We start from the raw sequence: 14,556 nt of genomic DNA on the forward strand, positions 1-14,556 counted from the left end.
TAACTGCATGTGTAATTGTTGCCATGAACTATCATTTCAATCCATTAAGTTTTGGCATCAGTGAAATGCTAGAATACTGACATACAGTGAAACCCTGTTAATACGGACCTTGTATATCCGGACACCCCTCCTTTTGAATGATCTGTATAGGAACATCTATATGTAAAGTCTATATGTAACGTCTATAGGTAACGTCTATATGTAAAGTCTATATGCAACGTCTATATGTAAAGTCTATATGTAACGTCTATATGTAAAGTCTATAGGTAACGTCTATATGTAAAGTCTATAGGTAACGTCTAAATATAAAGTCTATATGTAATGTCTATATGTAAAGTCTATATGTAACGTCTACATGTAGAGTATATGTACATTCTATATGTAGAGTCTATGTGAAATGACTATTTGTAACATCTATATCTAAAGTGTATATGTAACGTCCCCATGTAGAGTGTATGTAGAATGTCTATTTGTAATGTCTATATGTAACATCTACAAGTAAAGTCTATTTGTAACGTCTAATGGAGAGTCTACGTGGAATGTCTATTTGTATTGTCTATTTGTAATATCTATATGTAAAGTCTATTTGTAACATCTATATGTAAAGTCTATATGTAACATCTACATGTTAAGTAGATTCGATCCCTGGCCACGTCATACAAGAAGACGTTAAAAGATTGTACTTGTTGTTACCCTGTCTGGCGCTCGGCATTAATGGGCTAAAACAAGGACTGGTCGGCTTGGAGTCAGTATACTTAGTCTGAGTGGGGTATTCATGTTAAACTGCGGCATGGTATCTCAGAGTGCTAGCACTATAAATCGGCATCAGTCCGGACTAGTACAAGCAGCCACACACATACATGTGCATGCACGTCGCTATATAAGTGCAATAATCTTGGACGAGACGTTAAACCCAATTTCACTTCACCTCACATGTAAAGTCTTTATCTAACATCTATATGTAACTAAAGGAAGATTAGCCTTCACCTTGACCTTGATTCATTAACCTGGACAATGCCACTAGGAGCAGCATTAATGAGTTTTCACTGTACCTCCAACTCTGGACACACATACTGATAGGACCCATTACCCATCAGTTCCTGATGTACAGAGTGTCCTCACAATATCAGCACTAAGTTATCATCCCTTCCGGGGCATTACAACTGGGCTGGCTCTAGCTGACTATTCATCATGAAGATGTCAAGATATTTACCTTACTGTAAACAGAAAATAAGTAAGTTCATTAAATAAACCTACTTTTCCAATGTCTGCTTATTTATTAAAGCAAGACCAGTTTATTGTCTTGGACTACATATAATGCTTAAGGCAAAAACACATCTTTTTGTTGATAATTATATTTCATGTCCTAATCTCAAGTTAACCCAACCAATATATTATTCTTGTTTCAACTCTGGGTATATTGACCATGCCAATCTCTAAAACAATGAAATAAACGGGTCTGGCCAAACTTGTGTATTTCAACCATATCTCTACACCCCATAATAGAACTATCATACCTGTGGCAAGGCCCCTTACCGTAAACAAAATACTTTCCTAAACCTTGGTAAAGAATTGATCTGTTTAGAACATTAAGTTACCAGCCAGAGATTACTCACTGCTGAAAGTTAATGACATCTCCGAATACGGAGACAAAACAATGATGAGGCTTCAGGCACGGGTTTACCACCGTGGAGACATCTAAACACAAAACTACCCCCAACCCTAGTGGGGGATCTCTCTGGCTGCAAAACACAACCTAAAGCGCTACCTCAGGGATTGCATGTTTTTGTGTTCAGGGTGAGGATTGGTTGATGAGATGATGCTTGGAATTCTATCCGAAGCAGCATCAGCAGAGACATCAGAATCTGGAACCTAGGTCAACAGGTTCAGCTAGGTTCATCGGTAACTTCAGGACTTTAAGAGATCAGATGACACAAGAGAATGAGAAACACCATAAATGGATCCACAACCATTCTTCCCTAGTCATGTGTAATGTTAAAACAGCATTTCTATAACTGTCCTTGAAACAAGATCAAACTAGTATTTCATACATAAACATCATACATTACCACTAAAACATGAGGAAGGCATTGATGACCGACATATATAGATTTGAGCAAATATGACATCAAATGAAGGACATACAAAACACATGGTTCTTATTTCAAAGACAAGGCATGTATTATGAAAGATGTGAAAAAACAACTTCAAGATTTTTGAGTCCATGACATATTTTGACAACTGGTTGTCTGGTAGAAACCATTGCTGTACAGATACTTCATACTTTCTTGATATAATGAGACCCCTTGAGGCACCAGTGTTGTTTTTTCCTGTAAAAATATTTTGACCTCTCTTCTGGAAATGAATGCCAGCACCCCACCCTTCTTCAGTTTCCTCACCCCCCTCTCCATCTTCCCTTCCTCATCATTCTCCTCCCACATTTCAGTGACTATCTGGTCCATAGCAGGATCATTTCTGATATGATTTCAATTTTAGACATACTGTATCATATCTGTTCCCTTCCCTGCATGTAGATCCTGCCACACATATCTCTCTTCTCATTACTCAGTTCACACACTCCCCTGATTATCACAGGGAGCCAGGCATTACAATATATTACAATACATCACTGGATATTAAATGCTTGAGAGACTGAATTTTTTTTTTATAAACTGTACCTCAACCAAACCTGTCTCTTTTCTTCTTCATCCAGTTGCAAATGGTGTTATTTAATATTTAAAAATATATATGAATAAACAAGCAAACAAACCAAACAAACAAACAAAAGATTCCCCCAAAATAAAAATGGATAGAAAAAAAAGTGTCCCCATCACTCCTGCCCCCTCATGACGAGAAATGCTGGAGATGAGTTACACACAAATCCGGGCCCATGTAACATTAGTGGGGCAGCTCTGCATCCTGCCACCTATTATCTTGCATCCCCCTCCGTCTCTCCCTTCCTTCATCAGCTGACAGTGTTGCCCATCAGTAGCCAATGAATAACACATAAAGTCATCACACGGGATGTCCAACAATCCAGCACAACAACCCCCATCATCTACAACATCCACATGTTCCCAGCCTCACCATCTGCTTCCATCACTACCTCTTCATTCCCCAACCTCTCACATCAATCCCAGTTTTTCACCTGTCCTGAATCTATAGCATCTGCTACTAACATTTATGACATTACACAATCAGACAGACAATCTCCACACCTCTACACACCCTGGAATGATTTTGGTCTTCCCGTCTGTTCCCTGGCATATATTTTATTACAAAAGTCTGTTTTCACATATACCAAATGTACATGTGTCAGTTTGGTAAATACTGACAGCATGTAAAATGTTTGGCTTTTTTTAAAGATTATCCATCCATGTTTACAGTGTAAATTTCATTTACATTAGGCAATAAAACTGAACACGAGCCTTAGAAAACCCTACCTACAATATCAAGCTACCCAACACCATAGCACCCTCATAGGGGATTCAGAGGCAAGTTCCCAGTGCCCTATTCTTAAAGCCAGCCCAAGTACCCAATAGTTAGAGCCACCTCCAATACCCTATCCTAAGAGTCACCTCCAGTGCTCAGAGCCACCTCCAGTGCTCAGAGCCACCTCCAGTACCCTATACTTAGAGTCACCTCCAGTACCCTATCCTTAGAGTCACCTCCAATACCCTATACTTAGAGTCACCTCCAGTACCCTTTACTTAGAGCCACCTCCAATACCCTATGCTTAGAGCCACCTCCAGTACCCTATACTTAGAGCCACCTCCAATACCCTATACTTAGAGCCACCCCTAGTATCCTATCCTTAGAGTCACCTCCAGTACCCTATGCTTAGAGCCACCTCCAATACCCTATACTTAGAGTTACCTCCAGTACCCTTTACTTAGAGCCACCTCCAGTACCCTATCCTTAGAGCCACCTCCAATACCCTATACTTAGAGCCACCTCCAATACTCTATACTTAGAGCCACCTCCAATACCCTATCCTTAGAGCACCTCCAGTACCCTTTACTTAGAGCCACCTCCAGTACCCTATCCTTAGAGTCACCTCCAGTACCCTATGCTTAGAGTCACCTCCAATACCCTATCCTTAGAGTCACCTCCAGTACCCTATCCTTAGAGTCACCTCCAATACCCTATACTTAGAGTCACCTCCAGTACCCTTTACTTAGAGCCACCTCCAATACCCTATGCTTAGAGCCACCTCCAGTACCCTATACTTAGAGCCACCTCCAATACCCTATACTTAGAGCCACCCCTAGTATCCTATCCTTAGAGTCACCTCCAGTACCCTATCCTTAGAGCCACCTCCAATACCCTATACTTAGAGTTACCTCCAGTACCCTTTACTTAGAGCCACCTCCAGTACCCTATCCTTAGAGCCACCTCCAGTACCCTATCCCTAGAGTCACCTCCAATACCCTATACTTAGAGCCACCTCCAATACCCTATCCTTAGAGCACCTCCAGTACCCTTTACTTAGAGCCACCTCCAGTACCCTATCCTTAGAGTCACCTCCAATACCCTATACTTAGAGTCACCTCCAGTACCCTTTACTTAGAGCCACCTCCAATACCCTATGCTTAGAGCCACCTCCAGTACCCTATACTTAGAGCCACCTCCAATACCCTATAATTAGAGTTACCTCCAGTACCCTTTACTTAGAGCCACCTCCAGTACCCTATGCTTAGAGCCACCTCCAATACCCTATCCTTAGAGTCACCTCCAGTACCCTATCCTTAGAGTCACCTCCAATACCCTATACTTAGAGTCACCTCCAGTACCCTTTACTTAGAGCCACCTCCAATACCCTATGCTTAGAGCCACCTCCAGTACCCTATACTTAGAGCCACCTCCAATACCCTATACTTAGAGCCACCCCTAGTATCCTATCCTTAGAGTCACCTCCAGTACCCTATGCTTAGAGCCACCTCCAATACCCTATACTTAGAGTTACCTCCAGTACCCTTTACTTAGAGCAACCTCCAGTACCCTATACTTAGAGCCACCTCCAATACCCCATACTTAGAGCCACCTCCAATACTCTATACTTAGAGCCACCTCCAATACCCTATCCTTAGAGCACCTCCAGTACCCTTTACTTAGAGCCACCTCCAGTACCCTATCCTTAGAGTCACCTCCAATACCCTATACTTAGAGTCACCTCCAGTACCCTTTACTTAGAGCCACCTCCAATACCCTATGCTTAGAGCCACCTCCAGTACCCTATACTTAGAGCCACCTCCAATACCCTATAATTAGAGTTACCTCCAGTACCCTTTACTTAGAGCCACCTCCAGTACCCTATCCTTAGAGCCACCTCCAATACCCTATACTTAGAGCCACCTCCAGTACCCTATCCTTAGAGTCACCTCCAATACCCTATACTTAGAGTCACCTCCAGTACCCTTTACTTAGAGCCACCTCCAATACCCTATGCTTAGAGCCACCTCCAGTACCCTATACTTAGAGCCACCTCCAATACCCTATACTTAGAGCCACCCCTAGTATCCTATCCTTAGAGTCACCTCCAGTACCCTATGCTTAGAGCCACCTCCAATACCCTATACTTAGAGTTACCTCCAGTACCCTTTACTTAGAGCCACCTCCAGTACCCTATACTTAGAGCCACCTCCAATACTCTATACTTAGAGCCACCTCCAATACTCTATACTTAGAGCCACCTCCAGTACCCTATACTTAGACTCACCTCCAGTACCTTATGTTTGAAGCCAACTAAGAAGAGGATACCAGCTGACTATGAATCTACTAATACCCCAAACAACCACATTTTACCGTTAGTCCTTTCCAGTTGTGACCCACACATTGATAAACCAATCTATTTAATTTGACATACATACCTACCATACATTTAATGCAATACACACAAAACACTCTAAACCCCAAACTGTTATCAAGACCACCTATCCCTTTCATCTTCCCATTATAAGGATCATGGGAGGAGTAGTCATCTGAGGTGCTGCTATTAGCTGTGCAGAGTTATGTCCCCTGGGTGTGCCAGAAATCAGGGTTCCAATCATGGTTCGGCCTGCTTATGTTTCTTGGTTTATAAGCACCTTGCACACCCTGATGGGTTTCACAAAATTGATAAAGGTCAACAATTTGAAAAGATCGGTCTCACTTGGGGCTTTCATATCTACATGGAGCTGACACACCATAAAAGTGAAATATTATCAAAAGCAGGATTAAACCAAACTCACTCACTCACTTCACCTTCCCCACCCAATTGTTACCCATCTGTCAAGAGATCAAGCCTCACCCTGAGATGTTTCCCAGCAGTGTAGCATCTCCCCCCATGTACAGGAGGGGGGTAAGGTATCCAGCATCACCCGGGTGTTGTGATAACCCTGGCAGCATGTTGATGGAGTTAGGGGAACACTGACACCGGACCTGATCATCCCTAATAGGTACAGATACACTCGCAACACTTGCCAGCTGAGCTCTTGCATTGTTCCTGTGAGTCGGCCATGGCTACTCCTGTTTGGATGTGGCTCAGGAGAGATCAGTTAATAAGTATACAGAAAACTGTTATTAGGGGTGTCATGATTGATTGAATTATCAATGCACTGCAACTGATCATGACCTGATGGCTACACATCATGACAAGTTAAATATCATCAGTGAACATCATCCCTGTGCACACTGTATGACAAGAGGGATTCACTTTCCAATACTCAACTTTCCCTGTATGTCGAGCAATAGTCCTGCAGCACCAGCCTTTGGTGTCTACATTTCACAGCTTTCGAGGTTCAACCAAGCATGCTCTTTCTACCAAGATTTCAAAGAGCATCATTCGACTCTTGCATAAAAGCTGTCTGATCAAGGTTACAATATTCAAGGCCTTAGTAAAGCTCCAAAAAGGTTTTATTGTAGACATGTGGACGACATTTCTAAATTTAATGCATCAGTGACAAAAATGATGTCTAATGCAATTCCGTATTTTAACTAGTACCATATGTTCCTGTTTTTTTAACTTGCCTTTGCATGTGTTTGCAATGCATTCCACCGGTGGGGCAGGATATGATCACCGTTTCGTGGACACCTGGTATCATCACTATTTGATAATGATTCAAAAACACATGGTCATGATATAGTCAGAATCAGAGTCAATTTATATGGCCTATAAAGGCAGTTTATCAACCTTTAAGATCTTTTGAAGGCACTTTATCAACTTTTAAAGCACTTTATCACTTTTGAGGACTTTTCAAAGAATATTCACCCCACATAGTTGAGGATGTATCAGGACGGGTCACAGAAATACCTGAGGAGGATTGTGAACAAACAATGAACAATGTGAAGGAAGGGCACACAAAATATGTACAGCGTGGCAGGTCACCTTTATCATACACTGACTGAGGAACAATCTCTGACCTGCCGACTCCATAATGCCAGATCCCTTAATTATGTTAGGATTCAATATGGTTCAAAGAAGAGGATTTTGTCACATGTGCTTTGTCATCTTCCAGAGGCAGGGCAGTAAACTGACTTTAAAATGTGGGAAGAAAGTCCAAAGTCCTACAGATGAAACACAAAAACATGTGTCAGCCAAAGGATTTAAACCCACAACCAGCAGATCCTGGTATGGTTAAGGGACAATACTCTGTTCAGTGAGTTGCAACACCTTATGCCACAAGGCCACTAGCTGAAGATAAGTGAAAGAGTGAGTGAGTTTGATTTAACACTGCTTTGAACAGTACATTATTTCATTTCCATGGCAACTTGATTTGGGAGGAAAGTGATTCAGGTCTTAAAACATTTACCATTTTAGTGAAACCCAGCAGCACAGTAATGGCGATGTCAAACCTAAAAACATAATCAGGATCACCTGGGCTTTGAATGCTCAAGGGACACAACTCTGCACAGTAAATTGCACCTCAGAAGACTGGGACACTCATTCCCCAAGATGAAGATGAAATCCCCAAAAATTGCATACATTACCAAAAGCTCATTTTTCTATTTACAACTCACAACCATGGGAAATTGAGACATAAACTCACAGAGCATGAGGAACTGCGGGATATGATTATGTTCACCAATTTAAACTACCCCATTTGTCACAGATGAAATATAGCAATTCCTGGATGTCAATCAATTCCTCGTAACCAAGCACAAATCTACAACATGCCAACCATGCAACCATACAAATGCCTGAATGACATATCTCGACATATTCCCCCAACCAAATGTGCAACATCTGCATCCATTTTCCTCAAACAAACTTTCTCTGAAGTGTACATTTCAAACAAATGGTTCTTTTAGCTAATATTCATTGATACCATCAAAAACACATTTAAAGAATAAAGTCATTCCTTTCACAGATACCTTCAATCACATAAGAGGAAATTTCAGAAATGCTACCAATTTTAGTAGGTTGAAGTCCCAGATGGGTTCTGTCATGTTCTGTGCTATATGCCTGCATCCACACTTTGATTTCAGCATCTTCTGTCAGACTATTTCAGATAATGGAAGGACACGTTTAGGCCTATCTTCTTTCCTATCATGCATCAAAAGAAACTATATTGTCCACATTGTGTACAGATCAAAGCAGCAGTGCTATCTTCAACTGACATCATGAGAACGTTTTTCAGCTCCCTCAAATATATCTGGATGACATATCTAGTAAGGGCACATGCACCGGATGCATATATGTCATTGATAAACTTGTGCATCTTTATTTGATAAAAGAAAGAGAATTAATGTCAACATGATAAATGACTTCAGCGATTTTTGTTCCCACAAATATTCCTATTTCTGTTATAATGTACAGATCAGTTTTCCTGTCACAGAGTGATTTAACAGCCCCAGCAGGTTAAGGATTAAAGATAAATAGAAATGAGCTAGGCATTAAATGGTTTTACACTCATTGCCTATGTAATGTGGTCCGTTTGATATGGAGGTCTTTGGACTTAGAGTTTGGCATCAGTTTAAAGAACAATGCTATCACATATACCTATACACAGTAAAACAGGTAGCACATACTTACTGTATATGACTTTTAGGGCTGGTACGGGTAACTCAGGTACTCGGGTCGGGTGGGTCCTCAGTAGGACCCAGGTACCCACATGACTACCCGGACCCGTGGTTAGTCACGTGACATACTCTTTGCAATAACATGACATTAACAATAAAACTCAATGGTTGCACTACAAGCTAGTATAGCTATAATGAGCAGAGTTTCAGTTTTCAGAGGAGATGTGGAAAATGTACAAGATAATTGTTGAGGACAGTTTAACAGCCTACGGATCAGCTAGTTGAATATATGTGAATTAATATTGTGATTACACACGAGTCCAAGTAAAGTGGTAAATATTGAAACAATGTTCAGTACCTGGATCTGTGGCTTTTATTTATTTTCTGAAGATTTTATTAATTTGATTTTGAAAATACAATTACATGTGTAACTCGTTATCTCGAGATACTCTATCTCAAATGTACCAATATCTCATACCTATTATCCATTCCTGGCCACCTTGCAGATATAAATACATATAAATTTGACCACCTATCTCGAATTTGAGATAAGATAAAGAACACACAACGCACCATCTCAAACCTTGGACTCAGTCCCAACTTGGACTTTACCATAGAGTTTTGTACCTTTTCTTCAAAGTAGGCATTTGCCACATTACCAGTTTTGAGAAGCGCAAATAAGCATTTCATATAGCTGAGCAATTCTCCTTGATATATCTAGTACCTTTCCTCACATATCTAACATTACTGTAAAAGTAAATTGCAATTTGAACCAATTGTTCAACTAATTCTGTTCTTACCATTTAATCCAATTATAACTGGTGATATTTATTGACAAATAAAACTAATTAATGCAATGTACAAATCTGATCATGGTGTTCAATATCCTTTAAAACATTCAGGTTCATTCAGTCTGATGGTCCAAGAAGTTCAAATTGAAAGCAACTGAATAGATCAAATAGGCCTTTGATTCTGGTTGCTAATTAGGCAGAAAATAACAAACAGATTGTCTTTAACTTTCTGTAAAAGTAATATAGAACTCAACACTCATTGCCACTGTATAACTCATCTTTTAAGTTTTCGTTCCATGAAAAACAAAATTAGACTTCACCATGTCCCACCTGATTAGATTATAAAGACATTTTAATGTGGTGACAGAGTGCATAGAATCTGACATTCATCTCAATACTTGATTATGTAAATATTTTCCTAAAATTATTTTTATATTTCCTCATATTTCACCATGATAGTAATGTATAAACATTGAAATTAGTGACACACGCCTGCTTCAGGTGTATTTTCCCTCCCAGAATAACCTCTGGCAACAGTCTACATTCAAAGAGAATTTCATAGTGTAATCTTCGTGTCAAATTTCAAACTGTGTGACAAAAAATGTACCATGTGGGATGCATTTCCGGTGAGTTTGTTACAAGAACTAACAAATGATAGTAATGGGAGACATATTAGAACATGATGTTTGATAGTTTTGTTTCAGTGTACAATATGAAAAGGAATATGTCAGGAATTCTTTAAGTTTGTTTACAAACTGTGATTCCAGAATGTGTTCATGCATAGCTAAGACTCATTAACTGCTCAGTGAAAGTCCTACATAAACCTAAAACATGCTGAATATTCCCATATGTTGCATTACTGATGATGACAGAAAGACTTTGGCGGCATTATTTGAAAAAAAACAAAAATTCCAAAGCTCAAACTCTGTGTTCATTTTGAGATAAACAAAGATTGCCATGTTTGTAAACTCATATGTAATGACCTCTGCCACAACACAAAGGGTGCACATCTAAAAACCAACTTACTTTCTATATACCTGGCAAGTATTATATTTTGCATCACTTTACTATATTTTTGACAACAGTATAAGGAACTATACCAAAACATCGCCTTTACACTAAATAAAGAAGTTGTTATCCATAAATTATCTCTACTTTGGCATCATTTTAGTCAATATTTTTTAAGATTTTTGTAAACTACATCAATTGGCTTCCTAAAATTATTTTGTAAAATTTTCAAACGGACAAACTGATTGCACCTAAAAATTAAGTTTGAGTTACTGGCTAGTAAATTGCAAGAAAATCAACAAGGCTTTAGTTGAGCAAAGGTACAAAGCATTCATTGACAAGAGATATATTTGTTAAAATATTTGATAAAATTCTTGAACTTAAAAGTCTTGACATGGATATGACAAACTTGTTATTAGATTGGTGGATAGAATTATATGGGAGAACTTTAAGTGAGTTGTTTTAATGCCTCAAAAAATTTCAAACATCTGAGAATATGCCAGTTGCTTGTTCTTGCACCCCAAGCCATCTGCACCTTACACTCAGTGCATTAAACTATAACACATTAACTTATCTTATTTGTAATCCATCATAGAAACATCTCAGTGGCACTAGACTTGTAAGTCAACACACACAACCTCCCAGTGTTTGCTAACGAAAATGAATCACTCACTAAATATTTCTATATGTTTGTGTTGATTTCAGAATACAACCTAAACAAACATGGTATCAAATATCATTATGTACATATCTTAAAAAGAAAGCATTTAAAGGATGTCACTCTGCTGCCTCTTGATAGTTACGAGTGATTTGCATCAGGGTATTGTTATAGTGTGATATTGGCAGTGTGATTTATTATTAAACAAACTCACTCACTCAGGATATATACAAACTCATTAACACAGGATATATACAAACTCATTCACTCAGGATATATACAAACTCATTAACTCATGATATATACAAACTCACTCACTCAGGATATATACAAACTCACTCACTCAAGATATATACAAACTCATTTACTCAGGACATATACAAACTCACTCACTCAGGATATATACAAACTCACTCACTCAGGATATATACAAACTCACTCACTCAGGATATATACAAACTCACTCACTCAGGATATATACAAACTAACTCACTCAGGATATATACAAACTCATATATTTCCGACTGGTGCGTATTTCGCACACATCACAAGTGCGCACACAAACCTTATATATGCAATAAAAATATGTTTATCTTGCGTTGTTTTTTTTCTACAATGATAGGTCGCGTGTGTAACTCCAGCACACGTCGCCATTTTATGTTAACACGGTACGACACCAAATTGGTGCCCGTAAAATAAAATTCATTTATGAAGTAATAACATATAAGAGACAATGGTGAGTAATGTAATCGCCAATTAACTATGTTGTAACTAACTAGGCTTATGTTTGCTTCACATTCAGCGTGTTTATTCCACAATCACTTGTACACACCGTCTCCAACACTTGTTAATACAACTGTAAAAACAGCGGGAATTGATTTCAACTTCACGGGTTATCACATGTTAGGTCACATGTGCAATATGCAAATGCTTACCGGTACTTCCGGCTCTCTACTCACGGATGTTGATTGTTTTACCGTGTCAGGTGGTTTGACAATCTGCATCGAGGCGAGGGTCATTTCAACTTTATTGCAGAAATTATTAAACTTTATTCAAGGAAAGAGATACAAATCATGTTTATGTATGGAAATAGTTATTGGAACAGTTATTTAGGACGAAATGCGAAGTTTTATTGTCAAATGCTGGGCTGGCTATCGGACGCCGGTTGACATCGCCAGTGGAAAAAAAATGTGAGATCTTCGACTCCGTGTATAAGACGACCCCCCTTCTTAGCCCCCTCATTTTAGGTACGAAAAACTCGCCTTATACACAGCGATATACGGTACAAACTCACTCACTCAGGATATATACAAACTCACTCACTCAGGATATATACAAACTCATTAACTCAGGATATATACAAACTCACTCACTCAGGATATATACAAACTCACTAACTTAGGACATATACAAACACACACACTCAGGCATAACAAAATTTCAAACAAACTAATGCTTCCCTTTTTTAGATGTTCCCTTAATTCTTACCATCAGTATATACACCTGAGAAGTACAATGAGTTCAGGGGCATATCAAAATCTAAAACAAATACACAATGAATGTTATAAGATCTTGTCAGCTGGTATTATAGCAGCGCCCCAATAAACTCTTATTTTCAAAGCTTCAGGTTAGAGCAGCTGTTAAAGTCATTGTTTATTTGGAAGAAGAATAAACGTTTCTTTGAGGCCTTTCTATGTTGGATTAACATTTTAGCAGTGAAGTCAGTGATGAATGGTCTAAGCAAGAGTTTTATGTACCAGAGCAACTCTCCTTCAACAAATGAAATGTTGACACATACGTGAACACATATCAGATTGTCTTGAGAAAAGATTACACTCCATAAGCAACTTGTCATTATCAGATGAATGTTTTTCCCACGACAAGCACAAAAATTATTTCCATGGCATGAATCTATGCGTTGTCCCTGTTCGTCAAATAAGGGCATGTTGACTGACTGGTTAATGAGAGAACACATCATTTCTTTACTTCCGCTGGTATTTTAGAGTGTGGATGGTTCGGTAGTATCATTATGAATCTGTGTTGTTGATCTCCAGTTTATTACCCCTTAAACATGAAAGTAAATTTTTATCAAAATTTCAACTCACCAAACATCCTGCAGTCCCAGATGGTGCCTCGCTAATTTGTGCAATTCCAGCTGCCTTCTTTTTCCGTTTGTCGGAGAACTTTTCATATTTGTGCATTTCCTTTTCTGTGAGACTATTACAAAACCTTGGGTCAAGGTCATGCAAGGGCAACTGTCGCTGAAGTTGTTTTCTGCGGAGTTGTGACGCAAATTCTTGCTTGTCTTGTGGTAGCATAGAGATGTATTTTTGAGATCTCTGCAATCACCAAAAAACAAAGATTAATAAAACATAACGCCCATGTCATAAAATATTACCCGACGCATATTTCAACAATGTCATCAGATTGAAAACAATCCATGTCCAATTGTATAGAGAATGTAAACACATCTATCGTCCCATCTGCCATATTGTCCCAGACATTCATAATAAACTCTAACACATCATACATGTATTTATCTTATTTGTTTACACACAATGTCATCGGCGCTTCATAATGTTTTACATCCAATATTTCAGTGCCTTTCTCAGTCATGCAATACATCTTAGCTTATGAGTTTGCCTTTGTGAACTGAAAGCATCTTACCCAAGCAAAGATGCAGCTCAGAAAAGGAGGGATGCATTTTACGATTTGGCAATTTTCATACAGTAATTGTGTAACTGTTTTGGACATATATCGCCAAATGGGTTAGTCATTGTGTGGTTATAGATGTTTACTTATAGGCTACAAGATGCACTGCCATAAAAGGCGACTATGCTTGTCGTAAGAGGTGACTAACGGGATTGGGTGGTAGGCTTGCTGACTTGGTTGATGCATGTCATCGTATCCAAATTGCATGGATCGATGCTCATGATGTCAATCACTTAATTGTCTGGTCCATCATATAGCTGGAATAATGCTGAGTGCGGCATTAAACAACAAACAACAACAACCAGAGGCACAATAAAGAGTTCAAATGTATGAATGTTTTAATAGTATGCTTCAATAAGTGGGGAGGAGGTACATACGCCCTATACC

General features: G+C 39.0%; 1 protein-coding gene across 1 annotated transcript in view; it reads right to left on the reverse strand.

Annotated features, from left to right (window-relative positions):
- Nucleotides 1-14,556, reverse strand: part of LOC139444661 (testin-like) — a 74,580-nt gene that overhangs the window by 13,989 nt on the left and 46,035 nt on the right. The window contains exon 4 of the mRNA XM_071225590.1: nt 13,563-13,796. Coding sequence (XP_071081691.1) covers nt 13,563-13,796 — 234 coding nt within the window. The remainder of the gene's footprint in view (nt 1-13,562; nt 13,797-14,556) is intronic.

Source organism: Haliotis cracherodii, unplaced genomic scaffold, assembly GCF_022045235.1.
Source record: "Haliotis cracherodii isolate W230 unplaced genomic scaffold, xgHalCrac1.p SCAF_6, whole genome shotgun sequence".
Taxonomy (NCBI): domain Eukaryota; kingdom Metazoa; phylum Mollusca; class Gastropoda; order Lepetellida; family Haliotidae; genus Haliotis; species Haliotis cracherodii.